The sequence below is a fragment of the Lagopus leucura genome, unplaced genomic scaffold (genome assembly GCF_019238085.1).
Source record: "Lagopus leucura isolate 7727_CA_CO unplaced genomic scaffold, USGS_WTPT01 63738-0_obj-0_obj, whole genome shotgun sequence".
NCBI lineage: Eukaryota > Metazoa > Chordata > Aves > Galliformes > Phasianidae > Lagopus > Lagopus leucura.
Genome location: NW_024967459.1, coordinates 34056 through 61607, shown reverse-complemented (window position 1 = coordinate 61607; position 27552 = coordinate 34056). Strand labels below are relative to the sequence as shown.

At 44.3% G+C, this 27552-nt stretch overlaps 1 protein-coding gene and 2 long non-coding RNA genes across 11 annotated transcripts in view; 1 reads left to right on the top strand and 2 right to left on the bottom strand.

Annotated features, from left to right (window-relative positions):
* Positions 1-3236: 3236 nt before the first annotated feature.
* LOC122193122 lies at positions 3237-8633 on the bottom strand. 7 transcript variants are annotated; one of them, XR_006182814.1, is made up of 8 exons: positions 8582-8630; positions 8229-8275; positions 7624-7765; positions 7292-7410; positions 7162-7218; positions 6803-6870; positions 4815-4943; positions 3237-3840 (listed from the first exon to the last, which is right to left on the bottom strand). It is a non-coding gene; the product is annotated as an uncharacterized LOC122193122 (long non-coding RNA). The 7 variants fall into 7 exon arrangements; XR_006182812.1 differs by lacking the exon at positions 3237-3840 and adding an exon at positions 4160-4588; XR_006182815.1 differs by lacking the exon at positions 3237-3840 and adding an exon at positions 4160-4588 and having other exon boundaries at positions 7676-7765.
* On the top strand, positions 4626-16186 carry LOC122193123. Its single transcript, XR_006182819.1, has 4 exons — positions 4626-5117; positions 5544-5593; positions 10534-10742; positions 12140-16186. It is a non-coding gene; the product is annotated as an uncharacterized LOC122193123 (long non-coding RNA).
* LOC122193121 (melanopsin-like) overlaps positions 12140-27552 on the bottom strand; it is a 27897-nt gene continuing 12484 nt past the window's right edge. For 2 of the 3 annotated variants that reach the window (XM_042893846.1, XM_042893845.1), the window contains exons 5-12: positions 26858-26991; positions 25280-25483; positions 24694-24865; positions 23526-23681; positions 22594-22701; positions 20485-20659; positions 18026-18175; positions 12140-14739 (exon numbers count right to left, since the gene is read on the bottom strand). In XM_042893846.1, coding sequence (XP_042749780.1) covers positions 14350-14739; positions 18026-18175; positions 20485-20659; positions 22594-22701; positions 23526-23681; positions 24694-24865; positions 25280-25483; positions 26858-26991 — 1489 coding nt within the window. In that variant the 3' untranslated portion in view covers positions 12140-14349. Of the gene's footprint in view, positions 14740-17455; positions 17543-18025; positions 18176-20484; positions 20660-22593; positions 22702-23525; positions 23682-24693; positions 24866-25279; positions 25484-26857; positions 26992-27552 lie in introns of all 3 variants that reach the window. The other variant, XR_006182811.1, reaches the window with a different exon arrangement.

The window sequence follows — 27552 nt, the reverse complement described above, 5'->3', positions numbered from 1 at the left end:
CTGTCACGTAGCTAGTGATAGCTCTAGAGGGAATAGGTCTAGAGGGAATAGCTTCAAGCTGCACCAGGGGAGATTCAGGCTGGACATTAGGCAATACTAGTTTTCTGAAAGAGCGGTCAGGCACTGGAATGGGCAGCCAAGGGAGGTGGTGGACTCACCGACCCTGGAGCTGTTCAAGGAATGCTTGGGTTTTGTGCTGAGGGGCATAGTTTAATGAGAACTATTGGTGATAGGTGGATGGTTGGACTGGATGATCTTGTAGGTCTTGGTGTTTCTGTGGTTCTGTGAAGTTCTCTGTAATGATTATCCTTTTTCTTTTGGCATGAAGATTATGTGTGTAGAGCTCGTTGTATTGGATTTTATTGGGTATTTATCATGTCAATAGGTAATTATACCTGAACTTAATGGAAAGGTAGGGTAGTGAAAGGTCACAGTTGTGTGGAACTAATTTTATTTTCCTACCATGAAAAAGCGAACATCTGCTTATTTTCTTTTAAAGTGTGTGAACTGTAAAAAACAAACAGCAACTACAAAGAAAACCAACAAAGAAAAAACATGCAACAGTGATTTGCACGTCGATCACCTTGGGTAAGTGTGCACTACTTTATGTCGTGGTTTTGTTTTTACTTCTGTAGTCCTTACAGTTATAGAATTTCCAAGTATAAATTCAATGTCCAATTGTGATATATTTTTCCATATTTGATTTAATCTTGGCAAGAAATGTTGCAATGTCAGCCTGTTTTCCACGGATTTTGTTATTTTATTTCCTCATCCTATCTGAAATACTGATGTGAGGAAAAACAGGAATGGCAAATGGGTGGCTACAAATTGAGATTTCTGGTTTGTGATCTGCTGATCTGTATAGGACCGGAGTGAAGTAGTAAATCCTTTAAATGATCTCTTAATGTTACAAATAATAAAGTCCTACCCTGCTATTTGGAATATGATCTCAGGACACGCTCTCAGAGAGTGATCTTGGCAGGGAAATGGTTGATCCCTGAGGTCCCTTGCACCCATTGCCGAGGGTCCCCAGAATCTTCAGCTATTCTGAGATTTTCAAAATGGAATGGAAACTTTTTGTCTTTGTTCAGTAGCAATGGTTTTTGTTTTATCCCAGTTAGTTTTTTCCATAAATTGCAGAACATACGATCTGGAAAACCTAATAACTTTCTGTGGTTTTTTTAAATTATTATTATTTTTTTAATTTTTTTTTACAGTAAGTACAATTTTTTTTCCTGTGGTTTTGTGTTTTCCTTTTTACAGTACATGTGGAACAATTTTTGCCATTAAGAATTTTTGAGATAAATACTTTCTTGCCTATAGAGCTAATTGGTTTTAATTTTAAATAATCAGAAGGTATTGTCTTTGTTGCAGCTAGGAAGGAATTTCTTTTTTTCCGGTGTCCAGTATGAGGCCATGTTTTGGTTCTAGAAGAAAAACAATGTTGATAACATGCTAATGTTTTTAGTTGCAGCTGTCCAGTGTTGTTCAGAGCCAATACCAGTCTCAGCAAAGCATCCACGGAGCTGGGAGTGAATGGGGTAGCTGACTTAAAGTAGCCAAAAGGTATTCCATAGCACGTGACGTCACATGGAAAGAATTTTGAAGTTCATGAGTTATGAGTTCATTTTGCTCTCTTTCATTCATTGGGGAGCTAGCTGAGCATCACTTGGGTGGTAGTGGTAGCGGTAGTGGCAATTGCTTGCACATTACTTGCTATCTATGTTTATATGTATACATGTGTGTATATATATTCATACCTGTTAATCTTTTCTCTATCATCTCAGTACAAAGTTTTATCTCTACCCATGTGTGGTGGAAATGCTAAGTCAGGGCCTGAGGCAGTGATTGAGCACCTGTTGGGAAGACAGGGCCAACCCAGGGGAGCTCAGGTGCATGCAATGTTTCTGAGTAAGCAGAAGGGGTGGAGCCAGGATCCACCCCTTCCCAGACCTCATTTAAGGTTTGGCAGTGCAGGCAAGGGCATCTCTTGCTGGAGATCCCTACCTACCTGAGGCTGTTTGAAGGTAAGCAGATCTTTCCCTTTATTTCTGCATCTGTGGCTGCTTCATCAGGGCTCATCCTCATTTGCTTCAGCCAAAAACTTTGTCACTCTGCTATTGTTGCAGAACTTTCCATCCTGTAATAGCATTACACTATGAGTTCTACTTCACTTTCTTGGTTTTTTTTGCAGTTCTTTCCCCCATTCCTCTGGGAAGGTGGGGGATAGAGTGCTTAGTCACCAGTGGGGTTAAACCACAGCTGGTATGCCTCGCGGTATTTGCAGAAGGGTGTGTTAGTGGTCCTAGAAGCAACTCTTAAAAATAGGGAATATTGACTGTGGAAGTTGGTGAATCTACCAGGCGATTACACTGACTCTGACTTAGTTACCATCACAGCAAAGGCGTGTTCAGCACGATGGCTGTTCAGAAAACACATTTAGAGAAAGGACTGCACAGAACTGTCGCAGTACCTTAAACTTTTTCTTTAAAGACAGGAGGTTTACTTTGGAAAATCTCCTTCAGTTGTTTGCAACTAAAATGATGGAAGAAGCTTTTGGGTTTCTGTGGTCTGTAACGGTTGCATCAGGTGGCACGAAGCAGCATCAGAACTCAAAGATGCCTTCTCTCGAGATTGTGGAGTGTTTGAACTTGGATGTAAGGAAGGAGAGTCTCATATTTTGTTGCAAGGAAACAGTTACTAATGTAGCAATTATGATTAATTAAACACAGGTACTTCGTAGGCATAACAGTTAAGAACACGTTCCTAAATAACGTATTGGCAAGGAAACTCTTTAGAAATGGCAGCTGGGTATTTTGAAAGTGAATCATATATAAAATTCAGTAATGTGATTGCAGAGAAACTTGTCAGCAGAAGCTCAAGAAAAGGAGTCTGAATCTATTAATGTTTACCCTAACAGTAGTAGGCACACCTGAACACACAGAGGAAAAAAAGCACATAGAGAAACCATGATGGAAAGTAGTGTTAAATCCCAGTAATGTGGAAATACAGGGACAGAAATTAAAACACTCCTTGCACTCTTAATACAATACTCTGCAAGCCTAGTGTATCCTATTAGCCTAGTTTAATCCAAGTTGAGTTCTTCAGCCTTACTGGGAAATAGAAAAAAGTAGAACAACTGGCCCCAAAAAAACAGCTCTGTCAGACACACTACCACAGTTCTATGAAGTTTAATATGGCATAAGCGTAATATTAGAACTTTTAATGATCATGGAAACAGGAGAAAACTTAATAGTCTGCATTTTTGGACAAGTCCATTAAATGCAAGAAATTTTCTCAATAGAAATGCAGTATTTATTTCCTTTTGTAACCTGGATTTTACACAGCAAACATCACAGCAGCTAGAGTTCAACAGTAGAATATAACATTCTTACTCCTAAAAGTATTCCCCATATGTTAAAAATAAATTCATTCAACTTACATCATCATTATTGCTGTTACGCTAAACAGTAAGCATGCATCCCTGTTTTCTTAAACATTGCGTGACTTGTCACAGAACTATGGAATTGTTACAATTGAAAGGGGACCCACAGAGGTCATCTCCCCCCTTTTCCCCCCCATTTAACAGGGACAGTCACAGCTATCCCCTTTAACACTCTGGCATCTGCATTCTCCAGCCCAAGACACAAAGAAATAGTTTAATGCATACAGTAGTTTTTGTCATTCACAAAAAAAAAAAAAAAGACAACAATCATTGAAAATTGTTGTGACTGAAATAACTTCTTCTTGCATTCACTCCATCTGCTGAGCAGCGCAGTTTCATGCCATCACTGTTTCTAGTCCATGCTTCCCAAGGGCTTGTGCTTCAGGAGTTGAGTTCTGTGGAAAGATAGCAAGCTGTGACAGCTACACAACTAGAGTAACTGTGGTTTTAGGGGGAAGACCAATCAGAAACCCAACAGGTTCAAGTACTTCACAATACAACTGTTTTCTGTAGTAGGCTGTGTAAGTAGCAATTACAATTACAGTTGAGAAAGAAAGACCTGCAGCACTAGGCATAGAAGGAAGGCTCTATCTGCTGTTGTAGCTTTAGGAAATCAGAAAGTAATTAAAGGAGTAGACAGGAACTGTCTGCTGTAGCACAAATTTATCACCTACCTTTGTTTTTAAGGGGATATAACAGGGAGAAAACCTCTACTCATGCAATTATCTACTTAAGTGCTGAGCAACACCAGCCCTCTTTCACGTAACACAGTGAAAGAAGCCCCTGAGATGACAGTCATAGCACTTCCTTTTCCCAGAAAAGGAATCCTGAAGTTATCTGATCCGTCAGCCTTGACATCAGATACCTCTTCAGCAGCTGATGAAGTTGCTCAGGGCTTCAGTCTGCTGAAATTCCAGTCTCCCCAGGTAACCCCATAGCTTTCTCCCTGTCCCACAACCAGACAGCACAGGGGGAGGTGAGAAAATAACACCTGCTGTACTGGGCTCTGCTTTTTCCTTTACCAAGCTTCTTGAGGTTCCCCCAGCTTGGCATCAAGTTCCTTTTAAATGGCAGCTTCACGCTCTGCTAGTCCAACTGTTATGGCTTTATGTGCTGCAGGCTATTTCGAGAGACTGAGGGGCACTGGCAAAATTAGAACACAGTAGCACGAAGTGTCCAAGGTGACTGAACCAGAGTAGTGGTCTTATGCAGTCAGAATGGAAAAGGGAGCATTGCTTTTTGTACGCCATTGCTACAGTAAAGCGAGCATAGGGTGGCTGAAGCAGCAGCTCTTGGGCAAAAGCCGCATTTAAATATGATTGCAGAAGAGGCCGCCGCTCAAACCGCCAGCAAAGCAAAGAGCGCTTACCTAGAACTGGCAGAGCAGCAGCAGCGAGCCGCTTCCAAACCGCAGGCTGGGTCTGGGGTATTTCCTGCCCTAGAGGCATAGGACTGGCTCCCCTCGAGCAGAAACAATAAGAGAACAGCAAATAGTCTCCTGGGGGACGCAGTAAAGAACGCAGTAAAGAAAAGAACCGGAGCATTAACTCAGCTACTTGCCTTTTTTTTTTTTATCGCCCGCAGGCACGAATTTAAAAAGAAGTTTACTTGCAGAGAGAAAGGCCATTTCCTTCTCTTTACCAGCCCACAGTAAGACACATCTTACAGTCAGGTAAGATACTTTTAGTTAGAGATAATTTTAGTTAGTTTTCTAGTAAATCCATTTTTCTTCAACTGTAATTCTAAGCTAACCAATAGTCTTACATTCAGAAATAGTGGGAAGTTTACCGGTAATCCCATGGAAAAACTACCTTACATAGAATGATTACAGCAGAGGAACTGCACTTACTCTGCTTTCAGAGGTGTTCTTGTGCTTGCTCAAAGACACCTGCAGATGAATTTTCAATTTTTAATTTTTAATTTTCTGTGAAATTTTTTAATTTTCACAGAACCCTTCTAAGAAAGCCATGTGTTTTGCAAGCATTTTTATTTTGTTTTAATGCATTAGTCGGACTTATCAGGGCTTTGAGCATTGGGTTTCAAATACATAAAGCCATAGAGCAGCAAACTTAAACTAACTTTAAAGCACTACTTTCAGTTCCTCCCAGAAGCAGCCACCACCATCCAGGAGCCACCACCAGCACTCAGGTATCCCCGCTCCCATCAGGGGGGGCCCCCAGAGGCCAGGGGGGTGAGGGAGGGGGGGAGGCGGGAGGGAGGCCCCGAGGGGCAGGGAGCAGGGGGAAGAAGGGGGGAGGAGGGAGGGCGGCCCCGGGGGGCAGGGAGGGAGGAGGGAGGGCGGCCCCGGGGGGGGGGGGGGAGGGAGGGGGGGGGGCGGGGGGGGGGGGGGGGGCGGGCCGCCACATGACGAAACCCACCCCCCCTCCAAAAAAAAAAAAATATATCTCTTTAGAGATAGTGCAAATTTCGCGGTCTAGCAAACAAAAAAAATCGAAAACCACCCCCCCAAACAGTCAGTTACCCCACCACAAAGCACAGCCAAAACTAGAATGACCACAGGGCAAACGAGACTACAAAAGAAAGAAACCAAGATAACTACCAAAAACACTAAGACGATCACAAGACAAAAAAAACAGAACCAGAAACCAAGATAACTACAAAATACAATCTTAACAGAAAACAAGACAACTACCAAAAACACCAAAACTAAGATGATCACAAGACAAAAAAAAACAGAACCAGAAACCAGGACAGCAAAAAAAAAAAACCAAGATGCAAGACAACACCAAAACTAAAAATCACAAGACAAAAAAAACCAAGACAACTACCACAAAGCACAGCCCAAAAACACCAAAACTAAGATCACCACAATACCTCAACAGAAAACAAGACAGCCAAAAAAACCCAAAAAACACTAAGACACAACTATCACAGCCCCAAAAAAACCCACAAAATACAATCTCTCCAGCAAACAAGACAGCCAAAAAAAAACCAACCAAGATGCCAAGACACAACTACCGCAAAGCACAGCCCCCCCAAAAAAAACAAGATGACCACAAGCTCAACAGCAAAGACAGAAAAAAAACCAAAACCAAAACTAAGATGACTGCAAAATACAATCTCTCCAGCAAACGAGACAGACAAAAAAAAAAAAAAAAAAAGCCCCCACAAGCCAAAACCAAGATACCGATACAATCTCTCCACCTACAGTGAACGAGATGACTACCGCAATGCTGATGCACCAATACAATCCATCTTTCGCTATGCTGCTAACTTACAACGCCTTACTAAAACAAGGCGCTCCTTCCTCCACCGCATCAAAACAAACAGCTTTCATTTAACATTGCTTCACTTAAGAAAAACACTGAAAAAATAGACCAAAAGCGTAACGCTTACTTGACAGCCTGGTCCAACCGGAGGCGCTGCGACGCTGATGGAGCGGGACGCCCGTTACCGTACTTGGGCTGAAAGAAAACAAACACCAATCGGTAAGAGACGCCGCAACTCCAGCGAGCTGCTCTAAGATATTCTCCACCCCAAAAAACCTAACCGAGACGAGTTCGTGACATCTCAGTCTAGAAATAACTGTACTAACAAACCCGTCCCACGAAGAGCAAGCTGCCTAGCTAGCCGAGCAAAAGGTAGCTCGCTTTCCTGTGGGGGATGTATTACTCGCCGGTATCAGCCTCCAACAGCCCCTTCGTGCGTTTAAGGAGCACCAAGCTAACCCGCTACAAAACAAACGACTGACTCACCAGTTGCTTGCGAGTCAGGACGCGCACCGAGCGCGGGAACGGCGGTTTCAGCCACGACTGTAACAAAACAAAAACAAGTTCGCAGGGCTCGACGGGAACCCAGGAAAGGTCACAATAGTCTCGCAGCTACCTCTCCTTCAGGGCGGCCGCCGGTCGCTCCCTGCTCGCTAACGTGCCTCGCGGCTCTTCAACGAGTTCCGCGAGGGCAGGGCTGGTGGCCTTCCTCAACGTCGTCAACTGCACCGCAACCTGCAAATCACAGAGACGGCTCAGGGATGCAGGGCCCCCGAGAGGCCACCGGAGAAGACGCAGCAGTCTGGCACCCGGGCCCTGAACTCCCACCGTAAGGGCAGTCGCGCTACGCACGCTGTGCTCGCCGTGCTTCCCGATTCGTCAACCCCGTGCCTCCACGAGGAGCGCGCTATCGGGGCTGCGAAGGAAGCGCAACGCCGCACAGCCCACCTGCGCACCCCCGACCGCAAGAGCCGAGTCTGTCTTCCGACGCCCGGCTTACGACTCCATCCCGAGGGCGCTCCGCGCTCGCCTCGCTCTCCGGGTCCATCTGCGCTTTAACGCCACCGGCATCCTCCCGCTGGCCCCAAACCTGCGGAAAGACAACCGCCGCGAACGGCATCCCGAAGGAGGGCGGCGCCGGCAGCCCTGAGGCCGGGTGGCTCCAGTTCCTGGGCGCCTGCCTTCTCTTTGTGAAGGAGACTACTCACAGCGAGAATCGGCCACCGTCTCGCGCCCTCTCCGGGGCTGATCCTTGCTTCTGGAGGTCTTGCTGCAGCCCGCCCCCGGCAGGAGGAGAAGATAACAGGAGAAAAAACAAACGAACTCGTTTGTAAGCAGCCCTTGTACGGCTTCTCATTCCCAGCAGACTGAGAGCTGGACCAAGCAGCGCTGCCCCTTCCCAGTCACCTTCGTCGCTCAGAGTAGGAAGTAGCCTGAAAACACCCACTAACCCCCCCACAGCCTTCCTCCCAAGGAGGAAAGTGGGAGCAGAGCAGAAGCACCGTGGAGACTTCAATAAAAGCAAAAGGAGCCCACCAGTGGCCCTGCATTACCTCCAAAGCAGGCAGGATGTGAGCACATAAGCAGCCACGTGCACTAGCTGGAGGGAAGAAAAAAAAGAAAAAAAGGAAAAGCAGAACCATAATATTATGACAAACTCATGCTGGCTAAAAAAAAAAAAAAAAAAAAAAAAAAAAAAACACACACACACACACAAACAACCACAAAAACACACACACGCGCAAGGTCAGGTCCTGGCAGCACCGTCCCTGTGCAAGCCTTGGAAAAGCAGGGTAACTGCCTGGCAGCTTCTTGCTAGCGACAGGGAGCTCCGGGAGAAACCGGCAGAGGCTAAAAAGCTTTGGCCGGGTCCTGCCCCGCCCAGACCATCCCAGCCTCACAGCACCTGGAGGTCATTTCTTCATTAGCACTGATGGGCCTCGTTAGGGCCAAGCAGGGAGCATCCAGGCAAGGATGTCCCCTCGGGCATCTAGGCTTGCAGCAGGATGGATGTCTTCTTCCTGTGAAGAATACGGTGGGAAAAAAAGAAAAGAAAGTGAAGGAGGAATGATTCAGGATGAAGCTGCTGCCAGCAGACGGGGCTGGGGCACCCGCATCGCACCCTTGGGGTGACTCCGAGCACCCTAAAGCTGTGTTTGGCCTCAGGGAGCTGAGCAGCAGCCCTGTGCTGATCCACCCCCCCCCCCCAAAAAAAAAAAAAAACCGCAGTGGGAGCTGAACAGCAGCGCCATGCTAAAGCTGAGCAGCAGGGGGAACCCGACAGTTGTCCCTCGTCGGCCCCGGACGAGCGAGGTGGGATCCCGGCAGCCTTCGCCGGAGGCTCGAAAAATCCCAGTGTATGTCATCCTCTGGCGCCAGCCCTCCCGCTGGAGGTGAGAGCGCGTGCCCCTGACCCCCGACACTCACAGTCTGCGTAGTTTCTCTGGTGTCGGAGCTGCTCACGAGCTTCCATCGATCCTTGCTGCAAGAGCCCTGACTGCATTCTCACCCTGCAACAAGGAAGAAAAACAAAACAGAAGCTTGAAGTAAAAATCTCGAGATTAAAACCACACAATCAACCTGAACAAGAACCCACAAGAACAGCATCTTGCAACCCTTCTTACCTACAGCAGGACCAGGACTGGGCTGGAGGGCACAGCCTCATCCTGATCGCCTCTCCATCGAGGCGAGTAGCAGGAACTGCAGTGCCCACAAACCTCAGGCTGGTGCTTTGCCTCAAGAAATGAAGCAGCAATCCTGTGCCAACCCCCCAAACCAAGAAGAAGTAGAAACCAGACAAGAGTACCACAATGACTCCCAGAAAGAAAGGAGAACCCAGCTGTAGTTTCAAGGCAGGACCCTCCTTCCTCCCCCCCCCCCCCCAAAAAAAAGGGCAGGGGGGGGGCACAGCAGCCTCTTGCAGCACACAGAGAGCCACAAAAGCACCCCCTATGGCTCCCAGTTGCCTCCAGAGGGGTTTAAGAGGCTTTCAGGCAGGCCCTGCCCACAGCTCCAAACAAGGCGCAGCTGTGCCCTGGCAGCCCGGCCCGGCGGCACCTGGGAGTCATTGCTTCATTAGCACAGGTGGGCCTCGTTAGGGCCAGCCTGGGATACTGACAGCATCTGCAGAACCTTTGAGTTTTAGCTCATCCAAACAATGATGTCTCCATACATCTGCAAGCCTAGATGTTTATGCTTTGTCACTTTGCCGTGAGGGATGTGGTGGCAGAGTTGGGATGAAGGGTGCGGGGTTAAGGATGAAGGATACGGGGCGCTCCTGTGCAGAGCCGGGAGGTGGACTCGATGATCCTTGTGGGGTCCCTTTCAACTCGTGATATTCTCAGTGTTTCCAATAACCCGTTCTTAATACCCATAAACTGTCCTCATCATCTCAGCTTGTCAGCATCTCTGTGGAAATTTTAATTTCATTGTTTTTCATACGTGCGTTTGTTTATCCAATAAAACCTCCACAATAGAATTTTGTCTTTGAAAACTGCATGTCAGCCTCTGTGTTATAGGTAGGACTCGGAATCACTGGCAGAAAACCATTTCAGTTTCTTCTTTTAAAACTTACTTAGCCGGAATAAACCCAGACTATCAAGGATGACATTTTTGATGATGATATTTAGAGAAACACCAGGAGAATAGCCCTGATAAAATGGAGACAATTTGTCACAGACACAGGCACACATCTGTATTAAACAGAAAACGATGCGTGGATTTGCCGATACGATTTATCGTCTCCTGTTATCATTATAGAAGTGACAACACCTTTGCAAACATTTCCTACTCGTATGCACACAGCTCAGCGTTCTTCCGTGAGCCTTGCATTTTGAGCACTGCAGCCTCAATTTTTAGGTGGACGTCATTCAAATGAAGAGGAACTGAGAACTGACATGGCTGCTGCAGCCACCCCCTCTTGCCCCTGGCTGCGGCGGTGCTGTTGCAGAGAATAAAGGGACTCTATGCCACTTATGGATCGGGCAGGAAAAGCGGCTGTTTCAGTTGGTTTGCAGGTGTTGCGTGCTGCCAGCAGGCCACAAAGTGTCTGTAAAACAACACGTGGGGTAGGTGGAAGTGCATGGTATTGTGACTGTCCTTTTCTATCCTATTCTAAGCTGCTAAGCAATGTGACCCATTGATACCGATCACCAACTAAGTCGTGTAGTTTCAGGCTGAAAATCAGCAGGTAAAATGATGCGACTGTTCTCCCTAGCCCCTCGGCTACTTCTGCTCTCTCAGCTCTTGGAAATGATGGTCAGTTAGTGTCACTTAAACACGTGTACGTTCCAGGTGTGCAGCCAGAACATTATTGTGTGGATCGGGCCTGTGATTGAGGTGCAAAGCAAGAAATAATTGCAAACTTGTGCTGAGATGACGCGGGATGTAGCAGCTGCATCTCAGATGCTTCCGTCTTGTTCAACCTCCCCTCGCATGGCACTTGCTAAATTGAGGCACTGTTTTTGTCTGTTCTCAAGTATGAAAGAAGCCCACGCTCCAAATGCTGCGTGAAGTGCACCCAGCTTTCCAGATCGCCACCGGCTTTTTGGTGTATTTATTCAAGGACAAAAATACCAAAAGCTTACAGACTAGGTAGAAGTATAAATGAAAAAAAAAAAATATGACTAACATTGAGGGTATGGCACCCCACATGTTTTCCGGTTTTGTGTGGCACACGTCACCTTAGAGCATTGGCTTTTTCAGACAGCAGAGTGGAAGGGCTTGCTTGGTCAGCAGTGCCTTCTGAAAGGATGGATATTTGGGAAATGAATGAGCTTTCTCGATTCAAGTAATTCAGATCCTGTTCGTGCCAACTCGAGGCAGCAAGACTCATTATGTTTCAAAAAAGTAATTTTTTTCTTTACTCAAACTGTTTATTTCACTACAAAAAAAATCATCGTTCACTGATTTATAGTAAAAGAAAATGCTTCTGTTCGTAGTCAGAACTATCTGTTACTTGTGAAAAACGAAAACTGGAGCACATGCTATAACTGTTACACAAAGAATTAGCAGAAGCGAGCAATGGCTGGCTTAGTGTCATCGAGATTTGCTGCAAAGATCAGAGGCTGCTCTCAGAGTACTAATGTATTGATTATGGTCAATTTTTCCCCCCAAAATTTATTTGCCAGATATCTGACACCGCATTTGAAGCCATCTCGTTTCCAAAGCTACTGAGCAAATTCAGATTTCCCCAAGTCAGGGAGCTCTGATTTTAGATGCCCAAACTGCGAAGCTAAGGATGTAATTAGACAAGTTCTTGGTTGTGAGTAGTGTAAGTGACTTGAAAAGAGATGCTTGTTTAAATGAAGTTAAAGATGCACCTTATTACTCACTGGAACATGGAATGGGCTTCTAAAGCTATGAGCTAACGTGTTTGTTCCTCCTCCTTGTTCCTGACATTAATAATTAAATAAGAAAAAGAAACGATTAATACAACTTCTAATAATTTTTTATTCCATTTCAGTGAACCAACACACGCCTTTGTGAAACGAGAAGCAGCAGTTAATACTGAACATTATTATGTGCCATCTAGTCTAACGTGGCAACAGAGAAGCATGTGAGATTCTTTGGTGTTGCTTTCGCTATTTGAAGATTGATTTATTCTGCGACGTCTCTGAAAGAAATATGTCTGATATTGCATATAATTTTCAGTTTTATCACTCTACTGCTGTCTCATGTGACATTCTGGTCTACAGCAGTTAAAGAACACAGTAATATTGACTAGCTGCAGAAGCAATAGTAAAAATTGTACATGACATTAGAGGTACAGAAATGAAATGCACACATCTCAAACCCGTTCGTTTTCTGAAACACACGGTTGGCATCAGCACATGTGCAAGAGATCGCTGGCATGTCATCTTGCACTCCAAGCAAAACCCTGGTTACAGAGGAGTTTGTTCACTGTTGCTTTAGAGCTTACATTATTCATCCTGTTGGAAATCACAGCAGTGTTCCCCTTACAGTCTTACCAGTACAATTATATGAACGCGAGAGTGCAAAATCTTCTCAGAGGCCTGTTTTTGTATCTTGGAACACTAAATGCCTTGGTTACTGTTATTTAGAGTTAATGACAACAGCAAAAGTCAGGTGTAAGACTTGGAAGGCCAGCAAGTATGTTTGCCTTCTAGCATCTGGCTCACTAAGAAGGGAGTCACTGCTGAAGATATTAAATACAATAAGTTAGGTCACTGGCTATGTAGTTACATAGGAAAAACAGATGATAATGAACCAGAGAGGACAAAAGCAGCAGAAAATAATCAGAGATGGCAGAACTCTACGTTCGACCGAGGATGAAGCCTCCCATGTTTTTCAGGAACGGAGTCTTTAATGAACATTCTGTTACACTCTGGCTCAAACCGCACGCTTGGATAGCAGGCCGGCTTCAGAAAGTGCAGGTGGGCAAATCCCACGCCAGTCACCGTGCCGTGCCACCTGCTAGCTGAGCTGGTCCTCAGTGTAGGAATTATCTTCAGAACAGTGAGCCGATTGCGGGTGATTCTGTCCTGATGCTTGGTTCTGGAGGAAAACCTGTGCCCGAGGAACTTCTGCTTTCTCCCAAGATATCCTGCTTTGTAAAGAACAGTGTAGCTCAATTTGTCTACATTTGAAGTTCAGAAACCAAAAGGGAGGGAGAGGAGAACATCTTTTAATAAGGGAAAATGAATAACTAAAGAAAGAATGTATTTAGGTATAATATGTGAGGAGTATCTTGCAGTCTGAGCTGTAACATAAAAATTACACAAAATGCATAAAACACAAAACAAACAATAACCACCATTAAAAGTGCAACTGCAGGTCCTGTAACAAACGATACAGTTTTCTGAAGCTATCTTCCAGGGTGACGTCTTACCCACAAGAAGGCTTTCGGAATGGGACCTGCAGAAGACATCCATCTGTGAGGTTTTAGAAGAAACTCTGCTGAAGAAACAAGCAACACATAGCGGCTAAGGCTTTATTCTCGTGAATAAATTATCAAGCCAGCTGTGGGTATTCATTCTTTTAATCACAGATTCGTTAGGGTTCATACACATTTTAATCCGCAATGAAAATCTCAACGTGCTCTAAGTGCTGCCACAGGTGAAATTATATGTTTTGGCATCTAGCACCTTGCATTTTGACATAGTGATTACGCTACCTCTGAGGGAAAATCCAAAATTTTATCATTGAAGTTTATAAGCGAGCGATCTCCTCCCAGCTACGTCATCAGTCCACGTAATTATGTTTATATAAGAAATTTGAATAAAAGATAGTTTGATCTTCTAGCCATATTACCTCTGGGGCTGGTGGAAAGCTGAGGTCTCGTAGTGCTTACTGTCGCCTCCAGAAGAGAGCTGCCACATGCAGGTAGCGCAAAAATTCAGCAGCTACCGCTATTTCAGTTCAGTTGTTTTTCCTCCTGCTGGTATCTGTGGTTGCAGATCAAGGTTCAGGGCCTCATGAAGCAGGCAGCCGACTCCGCTAATCCCACTTGATCCTGCTGCCAGATCCTCCAGTGCTGGATCTGAAAGAAAGCTTTTTTTCTGTGCCTGAACTAATCTAGACAAAGACAAATACGAAAGCTGCCTAGTGGCTACCATATAAACATACAAAAAGCCTGATGACCTAATGTACAAGTATAACTAAGGAGACAAGATGCCAAGAAAACAACTGCCAGAAAGTTTCCCTTCGATGCACTTATGATAGAAATTTCTCAACAGCCTCGAGGAACTCTGTAGATGAGCTAAGCCCTTCCAAATCCAGCAGATTGTTCTTTTTGTCACAGAAGTGGAATAATTCAGTCTCTTCCTCTTCAGGTTCCTCTTGAAATAGGTTTGTCTCTGAGGTAGGAATGATAATGATTCGAGGGACTGTATTGCTAACGATAGAGTCCAAGCCTCCATTATTATGACTTTCTTGAGTTTCCATCTGCGAGGTGTCTGAGCCTGCTTCTAGGCTGATGCTGCCGCTGTTCAAACCGACAGGCAGAGAGGCTGCTCGGAGGGAGCTGGTCACGAGCGCTACGGGGGAGCTGAGGAAGACTGACGGCCCCAGAACCTTCTCCAGGCAGCTGGATGACAGCGAAACCTAGAGCAGAGGGAAAAGCATCAGTGTCACTGCAAATCAGTACTTGGAATATTCAGTGCCGCTACTCACTACATCAGACGCTCATCCTATTTTCTAAATGGTTGAATCACTGACTAGAAAGGAGGAAAATCACAATGCGTTACCATCTACAGCTTGGAAAGCAAAATGTTAAATGAAGCAAAAGAAAATGTGATCAAACACTGGCAAAGACCGACAAGAAAAGAAAACCCCGGTCCCCCTTTACCTCTCTTTAGCCAGCACACTGCCGTTATTGCCAGCCATTCTGCATAACATATTGCGCTGCAATCTCGTTGCGCAGAGAAAAAAAAAAACACAACAAAAAACAAACAGAGAAGATGCATCTGTTTTCACTCAATTTTTGTGGTTTTGCAAGGAAAAGAAGGATCAGCCTTTTCTGTGTGTGTTTCTCTGTCAAGCTGGGTGTGAGTTTAAATACCGACACGTACTGCTGTACCATGCTCTACTCTACAGGCACTAATCCTTCACAAATCTCTGCTGATAATGATTTCTTTCCCTGCTGTACCTTCCCCAGTGCAGAGAATAACGATGTGCTAAAAAACAGTGGTTTCAGTAAACCTGACAGAGAAGAAATTCCTTTTATTTCAAATTGAGACTGTGGAAGAATGAAAGAATAATTTAAAATCCCTCCAGTCTCTGCTGTTTTTAACTGCTTGTGGCTTAGTGGGCATGACAGCACATTCACTAGTTTTCCTCTAGACAGGACTTTGCTAGTTGAGCATTGGGATGACCAGCGTGGGCTTGGTTGCAACTCCTGCTGGTTACAGAGTGGCAAGGAGTGAAGAGAGAACAGATCTTGGTGCTTGTTCCTCTGAGCGACAGCCAATCCCTCGCTGCCCTGCGCTGCCCTGCTGGTGGTGGTCATAGCGGTGCCTGCAGACACGCAGCTTTCTCCACAGCTGAGGCGCTTGTTCATGGCGGTGTTTAAAAGACCACCAAACAACATGTGTACATTCCCTTTAGCCCTCTTGTGAGATGACTTCTCCGAGCAGGTGTGAGCCACCTTTCCTCTGTCACAGACATTTCCGAAGGGCACGCCTGCAGGAGGTCAGAGCTGGCAGCCCTCATTTCACGCTGCGTAGTTCCCTTGGTACGCACGCTGGGTGCACAGAGCACGCTTGACAACTCTCCTTTGAAACCAAGTGTTCCAATCTACCTTATACTTACAACAGATGCCTGCATTTCGGTGCTTGCAAAAAGGCCTCCTCACAGCCGTGTTAGGTTTCCCAGTGTCAGCTGACAGGATGTCTGCTACCATTCTAATTGCAATTAGCCATGGGGCTGCTTGTAACTTTGTGACAGAAAAGGATCCCACGTGTTTCTATGCTTTCTATGCCCCAGACCTGGAACAGCGAATAGTGTTTTACTTACGCTTGAGGGATGTTTTTTCTTTCTTTGTGCTTTTGTTGTTGTTTTTTTGGTAACTCAGCTGCAAACGTGCATTAAAGAATGACTTCAGTCCACGAAGAGTTTAGAGTTACATGAATTCCTTAGGTGCTGATGAGATGGTCTTATTGAAGAAAAAGTTTAAGATGCGTTTCATAAAACACGCCTCTTGTTTTCCCTATTTTCTCTATGCCTTCAACAGAATTGGGCTGCTGATGCAGGGCAAGAGAGGTATGCAGGACTTCTGAGTCTGTGTCGCTTGCCACCACAACTGAAGCGGAGGCCTAGCACAATCCTTTCACAGCAAGAAGCTATCCTGCGGCAAGAACAAAAAACTGGACACTCCATCCTAAAGTCAGTTTAGGTCAATATTGCCAAAAACGAGTAATTAGCAGCCATGGTGTAGATGGTCCATGAGACTTGCGTTTGGTCTCTTCAGTAATTATTATCCCCAGAGAATAAAAGATGTGCTGAGGCTGCGGTAATTCATCCTATCCCTTGACTTGCGAGGAGTGAGACCTGAAAGCTTTACCTCAGCCTGTCTCACCTGTGGGAAATTTTTAACCAGAACAGAGAAAGGAAGAGGAAGTGAAGAGGGTCGGCAGAATGAGGTTGCTCCTGCTGCCTGCGTAGCACAAGTTTTCACAAAGATGTCAGTTGTGCAGAGTAGAAGCACTTATCTTTCATAGGATCAGGACTTGGCTTAACGTAACAGCTCTGCCACTCCTCCCTGAGAATGAAAAATGATATGAGGTGCCTGTGCTTTTGCAACGGCACCATCCCTGCTGCACTTCCTACGTTGCTGTTCTCAATCGATGCTACTCACAACGACCGCAGGAAAGGACTGAGGTTTCCCAGGACTTGATCTCAAGGAGGCAGAGGAAGGAAGACAGGGCAGATGCATGCAGGAACCGTGCCGTCAAATGGTTGGAAATTTCTGGAATAGGTTCTGCTTTAAGCTATGCTGTCTCTGCCGCACCGATCTCTACGCCTGAGCTGCTCCGTGAAAAAGCAGGTGGCACCGTGACCGGTTGTTGGCAGTGTACTGCATGCCCTAATTCTTTCTTGCTGAAAATACAGCACTGACATAGGCTTGATGTTGTACCTCCCTACAAATATTCATCTTGAAACTGGTTGCACAGCAGTTCCAGAAGCTGTCAGGTGACCTACTGCGCCCATCCTTAGCAGTTACGCCGAGAATGGGGAGGGAGCTCCTCGCAGCATAGCCCCAGACCTCAGAGGTTTGGGTAAGTGGTATAATGCATCCACAGAAGATGCTCTGAGTACTCACCATCTCCTCTTTCAGTGAGGGAAGGGTGGCATCTGCCAGACTCTCCCACCCTTAGGGAGAAATGGGAGTTTCTTTCTCGTCTTCCCCCTCAACAAAAATAAAACATTTCAATGTACGCTATAGAAAAACAAAAAAAGTGGTTTCTATCACGTCAAACTCTGTTTTGGAGGCCTTATATTTTCATGAAAAACGCTTTCACGATGTGATCGTGAGGGTCAGGATAGGAGAAGCCAGAGCTGGGGCAGATGAACATGCAGGGAGACAAAAATTCAGGTTCTTACACAACCCTACGGAATCCTCTTTAATGCGGCTTCAGAGCTGCGAGCTGCCCTTGGCTTTCCAAAAGCAGGCAACGTATTGGTGAAAAAAAATAAAACATTACTAGCATTCTCTTTAGTTAAAATAAATATAATAGCAAGGATGGAGAGGGCATCGGAATCTCTGTAAATATAGCTGCAGATGAAACAAATGGTCATGGAGAATAAATTATTATTTCTCAGATGACACGTTGCAGCAAGCTTAGCTACTACAATGGAAATTTCCCTACCAAAGAATACTTTTTTTCCTTACCTTTCCTTCGTTTTCTTCACTGCAGCTATAGGTCTCTGGAAGCAGGTCTCTCTTCTCCTGTCTCAGGCTTGCTGAGAAGGAATGACTTCGGCGAGGCTGCAGTTTCGCATGAGCTGGCTCTACCGGGTCAAGCTCTACGTCGCTCCAATTCTAATAAAAAATAGTGACAGATTTCAGAAATTTACACCTTTTCTCAAACTTTAAGTTCTCAAACTTAAGAAGAAGCCTTATGCTGTACGCTTAGAGACAACAACAGTCACTCTAACACAGGTCTCATACTCCAAACTCTCGTGAGGAGAGATTTGATTTTTTATTTTCTCGCTTACCCTGGACTTCTTTCCTGAAGTAAACAAACAAACAAACAAACATACAAACTTTGAAAACAGATTAAATCATCTTTCATCATTTCAACAGTAACTTATTCGTCCTTCTTTTATCTCATTGCTTGTACTGTGATTATAATTGCTTAGCTGGTATCTACAGAGGGGTTCACATTATCTAAACAATTACAGTCAATGTGCTTAACATGCTTTATGGCATTCCACGTGACCCTCGGCTAGTCCAGAACCGCGGATGCACGCACGTCTAAACTGCCACTTGTGTATGTCCCAGCTGGATGCCCAAACACCAAGGATTTCTCCAGTTCCACAGGCCTGGTTCTTCTCCAAAATATCATTCATGTTTGTTAGGGGCCCTGAGTGGGCCCTGCATAAATTTTCCAAAAATCACAACTGCAGTGGAGCAGAACAACGATTTTGCAGTCAGGCTGTTCCATTCATAGGGTTGGGCCATCCGTCATACCTAACTTAGTGGTGCCTTCTTGATGGTGTCACTATAACGAGATCCGTCTACTATCTTCCACACCACCTTTTAGATAAGGATAGACAGACCGGTCTCCACACAAGTAGGAAGCTAGCACGTAATTCCACTGTGTTATCTTGCTCATACATACAGATATCGTTGCCTCAAAGATATTGTCTCTCTGCAAAGACATATGCGCAGCACACAGCAAAGCAGCGGTGGGAACAGCTGCAGATTTTATGGTACTGATAGTGTCATTCCTGCCTGTCAGTACATTACTGGAGCATTCCAAAATTTCACTCCTTGCCGTTGTCACGCGTTGGTTGTTGAGCTTAGCTTGAATTTCAGCAGCTGCTCTTTCAGCTGTAAACCATATAGCTGCACTGAGTTGTCACCGTAGGCACGATTACCTTTGGCACTGCCAGCTCGGCACAGAACAGCCCTGCTCATAACGAACGGCAACTGTTTTGTCTGAGATCTTTAAGCAAAAGCTGAAGACTCTTATCTGCACCATCCCATCTCTTTAAACATTAGCCCCAACCAAACACACACAAACCAAGCAGTGATCAAAAGCAAAAAAAAATAATCAGATCAGGACATGTGTGACCAGCGGTCTGAAAGTGTAAACCCACAGATGCTCAGAACACTGTCATGTTAAGAGAAGTATGCCATCCGTGCTGGTTTCCTGGTGGTCCTAGGTTCATTTCCAAATCAAGAATGCCGGTCTTCCGCAAATCATCCAACACTGTTACGATTTCTTTAAAATGTGGTACCCTGGTCTGACTCTCAGTGACAGCCTGACAGCCCCTTGAAAGCAGCAGCAGTTTGCAGGGTGCAGCAGATAAATAGCTTCTTCCTCCTCACTCAGAAAGCTACCGCTTGGCTCAGAAGAAGAGCCTGCAGCTTGCTGCTCAGCCCATCGTGGGAATTTATACCTTTGTAGAAGGTTATGAGCCTCTCACGAGACTGCTTCCCATTTAATTCTGTTTGGTCAGAAAAGTGATAAACGCCTCACGCTGAGATCCTTTTCTCCTGAACTGTAACTTGCATGCCATGTTACCTATCTGTTTTTCTGTCCCGTGACTTTTTCCTGCCAAATGCCCACGCACTGTAGGTAGCTATACTCAGCCAGTCCACCAGCTTTACCAAGACTTAAGGTACAGTGTTTGCAGAACACTGCAGCTGGTTCCAGGTGCAGAAGGCTTTCAGTCCTCCTGGTGAAGAAAAACCTAAACCTAAAAGTTTACTACAGAAAGTGGACTTCCTGCAAAACAATAGGACACTGTTGGATAGGTGAGAAATTTTTGCTGGGAGATTATTTTTCTGCTCTCCTCCTCCCAGAGCCACCTGATTACAAGGCAACTAGTTGGTGACTTGGAGGTGCCTGACAATGGCTCTTTTTAATTAGCCCTGAGCTCAAACATCCATGCTACAAGTAAGCATCTGAATTGCCCAGATAGGCCAGCTTCTACGTATGTTCTGATCAAAACTCGTCACGCTTGAATTCCCACCAAAGTTCGGGAGAAATTGCCTCACATATCCAAACAATTTAGCTAGAACAATCCTCTTTTCCATACTTTAATTTTAATGGCAGTTTATTCTGGGAGTTGGAGAGATACTATACTCGCTTTGCTTAGTGGAAACAAGAAAAAACTTACAGCTTCTCCAGTGGAAACTGATGAAACACAAGTGTTCTTGGTCCTTCCTGAAACAGACTGGTGGCTGGAGAGAGAGGTCCTGAATGATGATTCATTTATGGACCCCCTCAGGAGATCATTCTTTGATACTCGTATTAGGAACCTCAGGCAGGGAACAGCATTGTGGATGGTTTTCCTGAAGGAAAATGGGTGAAGAGAAAGACAAACTATGTAACAATACACCGATGAATGGATTTGAAAATCATGCAATGACGGCACTTAATCACACATGGAAATAACACGGTACAGTTAGTGGAAAGGACTCAACTGAAAGTCCAAAAGGAAAACAGCAGTTGGTTTCAGGGCCTTCTATCAAAACGCTCATGGAAGAGCTGCGCACATGGTAGTAAGAGCTGAAACTAGCTTGGAAAACACCATCGCTTCCAACTTATTTGAAAGATTAACTCAGAAAAATTTCAAGCTGCCTTGGACAAAAGTCTGTGTGCTAAAGCAGATGAGAAGTGAAAAAGTAGAAGAGTAGAAGAGCGTAGGGGTCCTGGTGGCCAGGTGTGATCTTATGGCCAAAAAGACCAATGCTAACCTAGGATACATTAAAACGAGCCTGGCCAGCAGCAGGTCAAGGGAGATTATCCATCGAGAAGGCCTAGAGACAGAACAAGGGGCAAAGAGGAAATCCTTTGAAATTCTTTACTGTGAGGGTATCAGACTTCATTCTCTGCCTGTGCCACGGTAGCTCCCATAAATTCCTGTCAGAAGTCAACACCCCATTCTGCTTTACTCATGCCTAGTGAAGAAGGATGACCAAAGCTCCAAATAGCAAAAACCTGCTTTATTCAGTAAACAATGTCTAGAGTAAAGGTTATACAGCTACATCCCTCCCAACCTTGCATGAAGCAGAGAAGCCACAGTTTTCCCTACACAGTGCCAGCTGACCGAGTTTCTCACTGCTTCCAAGGACATGCAGGGTGATGCTAGCCAGAGTGCTGCGTTTGGTGCAACACCTCTACAGTGCCACCTAATCCATCATATCAGACCAGGAGATGAAGCTAATACAGAATATACCTGAACGAGTTAAGAAGATAGGCGTAGGGAAAATAACAGATGCATAGGACATATTTCAATGGGAAATGTATAAGGTATCGGCTCTACACTGAGGCATAAGACAAGATGTTGTAAAATCTTGATTCTGACAAACATTTTACCAGCTAAGCTGTTGGCAAAGTCTTTTCTGTTTTAAAGCTGCTCGCTTGATTCATCACAAGGGAGGCAACATCGCTCCTTTTTCTGACTGAATGACACCCAAGTCTATAAAACTCCACAGTATCTGCGTAAACACTTCTGTTATTGATATGCCTTGAAATATAAGATAGGAAGTAGGAGGAAAAAAAAGGGGGGATTTTGAGAGAGTCTTTGAAATGCTGTGCTGGCATGAGTCTTTTTCTTAATACAGCCATACATGGATAAAAGTCAACGCTGGCAGGAAAAAGACTAACTGAAGCATTTCACTGAACGGTATCTGTTCTGAAAACGCATACTTGTAAAATTAAAGTGAGGAATCACTGAATGCAATATCTTTTTGGTCAGAACAATAATACCAGGCTTAGAATATGACAGCCATCCATGCATTTCCTCTCACTACGCTTCTGCAGGACACTGAATACTAGTCATTCTCTTATTCTAAGCTCAAATATGAAACAACTTTCTAAAACTAAGATAGACTCTGTTGTCTCGGAGGACGCAAATTTCTTAGTTACGATAGTAGGTACTTCAAACAAACGCTCCTGGACTTATTTCTGTCAGCCTCGTAAAAAGGTTTACAAACACACCTTCATTTGTCGGACATTCAAAACAACAGACTCTCTGCTCTACAGCTCCGCGATCAGTTTCAGGCAGCGTACAGACGACCCGCCCTGCCACCTAGTGGCCTTCCTGCCTTTATCACCACGGATTCCTTCATTCCGAGATTAATCGCTGCCTTTCGCAGAACATACGCTTTGAAGGAAGCGCAGGAAAATCTAGTGACATGCTGAATAGCGGTTCTTGTTCATTCATTTTTAAAAACACTTTGTCTCCTGTGGAGTTGTACACATACCTATATGCTTACTGTACCTGTATCTTGGGTGAATTATTGCGTATATGATGGGGTTGTAGATTGCAGAGGCTTTAGCAATAACGGCTGGCACAGATTTGGAATACGGTGTCAGAGTGTTTCCTCGGCTATAAAAAAGGAAAACTCATTACACTAGAGCTATGTCATTAACATTAAACCACTGCAACCTGTTCTGTTTAACTGCTTTTGTTTTGAGGTCTCATGATAAGAAATGCTGCTAAGAAGTTAAATTTGTTCGAACACACTCTTTGCTCGGATGAAAGGCTTGGTTTTGACAGTGCGTACTTGGTTTCATTTATTTGGAAAGAATGACAGACATGCAAATAGAATCAATTATCGATTTGAGGCTGACCAAGAACACTGCTAGTTCCTGTTCAGATCAGTGTCGACCAGCACCCCCCGGGACTGTTTCTTCTACACGGTCTGCCAGCCACTCTGCCCCAAGCCTGTAGTGGTGCCTGACGTTGTGGCCAAAGTACAGGACCCGCCCCTAGGTCCTGTTGAACTTCATCCCGCTGGCCTCAGCCCAGCAATCCAGCTTGCCCAGAACCCTCTGTAGGTCCTCCCTATCCCCAGGCAGATCGACGCTTCCCCCCAGCTTAGTGTCATCTCCAAACTTACTGGGAGTGCACTCAGTGCCTTCATCCAGATCATCGACAAAGATATTGAACAGGACAGGGCCCCAGTACCAACCCCTGGGGAACTAAGTTATGGCTCTGAGGGACGCGGTGCAGTGATGGGACTCGGTGGGACATGTTGATGGATGGACTTGAAGATCTTGGAAGGTCTTTTCCAACCTATATGATTCTACAATTCCGTGAAGGGCACAGAGTCACCACTAATTACCAATCATTTAAAACCCTTCCAAAAGACAACAGTAATCATGTTTATATTTTGGTATAAGTACTCTTTGGATTATGTTTTCACTTACCCTGCCCAGGCAATCAAAGTGACGCAAGCATATGGAGACCAGGATAAGACATACACAATGATGACCACAAATGCAATTTTTGCCAGTTTCCATTCATTCTTCATGGACTGAGAGAGGAAGGATTTGCGGCTGCAGGACCCAAGCTTTTGGACATCTCTATTAAGGGAAAAAAAATACAGATATACAAAGTAAGAGAACGAAGGAGCAAAGTGCAATGTCTTTAGAACATTCTCAGTGGCGTACAATAACAAAGCAGACTTCATTTTTCCTGCTCTCGCTCTTCCTTTGTCCTCTGATAGCTACAAATCTAGAAGGTAATTCATGCTGTACAATATTCCCAGACATTTTGCTCAGGCGCGGTCTGACAGTGGGATCAAAGCAGAGGGACCATTGGGACTACAGAACAGGACTGCCAAATCTTTACCCTGACGTACAGAGGGTAAAGAATTGCGTATCCCCTGACCTTCATTGTTCTCAGAGATGGAGCAAGCAAAAGCACAGCTTTGAGCAAAAATCCAATGAACACATTAAGGGAAACAACTGGACAAAATGAAATGTCTTTGTAGATCTAGTACCCTGCTGAATTTTCGCTTCATCTCTACAAATATGGACTAAAACTGTCGGAGGGGAAAAGAAAACAAAAACCCCAAAACAACAAACATGCTTGAACCGTGAAGTTTTTAGGATACTCGCTTGAACAATGAGGTTTGTGGGATACTTGCTTTAAATAAAGCTGTCAAAAAATACAAGGACTGTTATGTTCACAGAGCAGCTCACAGGCAGATGATGGTCCCATTATTACACAGTATTTATTGCCTCTCAGAGCTGAAAATCTTTCTGTAATACACAAGCATCCCATTCCTCATATTGCAAATCTGAAAGAAATAATCGGAACTATCAAATTATCTAAAGTATTATTATTTAACACACTTTGGGCTCAGATTACAACAATCTGAGACTACTTTGTCTCCTACTCCAAAATGCAAACAATCCTTCCCAGTTTTCATGTTGGCAGAAATATTTCTCTAGTTACAGCAGTTAATGACCACACGCTTTATTTCTGCTTTCGATGGAGATTAATTTTAGATTTATCTGCAGATAAAGATTTTGAGAAATTGCTCTAAATCAACGAAAAAATAGTTTCACATATTTCGGTTACACTGCTTACCTGCCAGTACTTCTTATGGCCAAGAACATAAATAAATAGCAATGGAATATTATTATCAGTGGAATAAAAAATACGCAGCAGCATAAAATCATGGTGTAACTTCTGTTTGCAGGGGAGTAGGTTACATAGTCCCATGTACAGGATATCATCAAGCCTTCAGGCACGTAGGAACCTATGAAATACATGGAATATGTTATTTGCACAGATGACCAAAACTTGCACAGTTACCAATCTAACAACAGAGTGATTAAAACAAATGCCATGCTGCACGGATAGCCTTTGAGAGATGTGTCGGCTGCGTTATACGCAAGTGCACACATGGAGAGGAGGTCCTGATTGCTGACTATCATACGCACCTAACACCCAATCTGCAACTTAGTCACCTTGAACACAACCCAGGGCAAAACAAACGACCCAGGGTACTGCGCTGTCATAGGCACAGATAATACTATATGACCGTAAACCATCAGGCAGTAGCCATGCATCCATTCAGAAATTTCCCTAATCGTCATTTTTTCATACCCTGAACAAGGCAAAAGTAGACTGCACTGAGAATGCTGGAAGAAAGAGCGAGCAGACAACATACTCCACCCAAGGAGTGGGGCAACGCTCCACCCCAGCGAGTACAGCCACACAGCGGCAATGATCTGCACGGTGCGCTTCTTGGAGGACCACTGGATGGAGCGCAGGGGCTTGGTGATCACCAAGTAGCGGTCAACAGAAATAGCTAGCAGAGTCATCATCGAGGTTATTCCAAAGAGCGCCCCACAGAAAGCGTACAAGTCACAACCTGAAGCACAAAATGGCAATGTCAGGGTTTTGTTTTTTGTTGTTGTTGTTGTTATTTTTTCTTAAACATGTGTTTGTTTTCTCTCACAGCCTGATCTTATAAATTCCCACGCACAGCTTTTGTCTTTGCGTCTCCTCTTTAAAAGAAACAAAAAATCAGAAATCCAGCCCAGGGCTATTCTCCCATTAGAATTATTAATAGAATTATTATTATTATTATTTATTTAATTAATAATTATATTATTAATTATTATATATTATTAATAGAATTATTCTTAGCCTTGCAATTGCATAATTAAATGTTCATCCGTAACAGCGCACATGCAAATAAAAAACAAAGAAACATATGTATAAACAAGTCCTACTCTCCACCGTGGACTGTCGCTGGAAACATGTCAATGGAAAACTGCCTCAAAGAAAATCCAATCTAATTACAGTTACATTTTCCTGGACTGTTGCCCAATATATTGATCTTAACAGGGGGCAGCAGATATCTATATACTAATGACAAATGGATACCTCAAAAAATGTTGCAGCCTAGGGTACTATTGGCCTTCCATTCTGCAAGTGGATGCTGGAAGCTTTTAGTCTACCAGAACTCAGCAGTTCTGGTTCTTAGCCCAGTGTTCTTCTCCGCAGGGCTGCTCTCAGTGAATTCTTCTCCCAGCCTGAACACATACTGGAATGGACCCAACCGAAGCGCGATACTTTGTTCTTGGTCTCGTTGAACCTCATTAGGTTCCCAGATGCAGTCCTCAAGCCTGTCTGTTGTATCAATTGCACCGCTCAGTTTAGTGCTGTAGCAAACCTGTCGAGGGTGCACTGGATCTCTATGTCTATGTCATTAAAAAAGGTGTTGAAGACCAGCAGTCCCAAGATGAACCCCTGGAAGACGCCAATCATGACTGGCCTCCACCTGGACGTGAAGCTCTTGGCCGCAACCTGCAACTATCCAGGCAGTTCTTTGTCCACTGTACAGTCCTTCCAAATCACTACATTTCCATAATTAAATGTGTGATCCTAGGAACACATTAATTGATACCAATGTACTTTTCTAAATATTAACTCCTTCTTAAACTAATAAAAATACTTATAATTCAAAGAAAATTTTCCTATCCATCTTTAGCCATGACATTCACCCTCAGAAGCTAAATGGCCATCATTACATGTTGTTGTTGACTTCTTTTGTAAGCTGACATGGAGAAATAGATTGTTACACAAAACGTGTCATCACATGGATAGACCATGTCAAAAACCGAGGCTGTAATTCCAGAGTTCGGAGATGCTGTCTCCATTCCATGAGCCAATATTACTAGCACTAAAATATATTAAAGACAGTAGAGCTAGTGAAAGATAAAGTGGTCTCAGAAAGTACCTATATCTCCGAGGATCCACTCTCTGTGCAAGCTGTTGATAAAGCATATGGGGGCCTGAGAAGCTGACATCAAGAAGTCGCTCACAGCCAAGTTCATTATAAAGAAGTTCTGGGGTGTCCTCAACTTCTTGTTGCTTAAGAACAGATGAGAAATGCATCGCTTGAAATAGGCCAAATGAACAAATAGCCATCTTAATTGTTTCACTTACTAGCATAAACGGTCTCCAGGTGGCAATGAGCAGTTATTCTCATTCAGTGAATTGCCAACCATCAATCAATTACCACAGCAAAAAATGCATTGTTTCAAAATGATGACTAACAAAGGCAGGGAAGGATAAAAGAAGTCCTTTCTCTTCAACAGAGGAAGAATTTCATCTATCCTTAAATACATGATTTTGCTCAAGAGAAGAGCAATCTGCCTCTTTCCTTGATTCCCTGTATAAGCACCAACAAGCGTGTGCCACCCAGGGCAAGATTAGGCTCTGACGTTGAAAAACGTGCTTCAGGTAACCTGTAGTTTTGATCCCCTAGGAGTCCTTCAGCTGGCATTTGAGACTGCCCTTATCTCTAGCTAAGGGGAATACAAACACTGTTAACATAATAAAGAACCCCTCTCTTCTGCTTTGCGTTATCTGTTTGAAGTGCTTCTTTCTGCTGATTAAAAAGTACAATAAATTAAATCATGAATTTGTCTT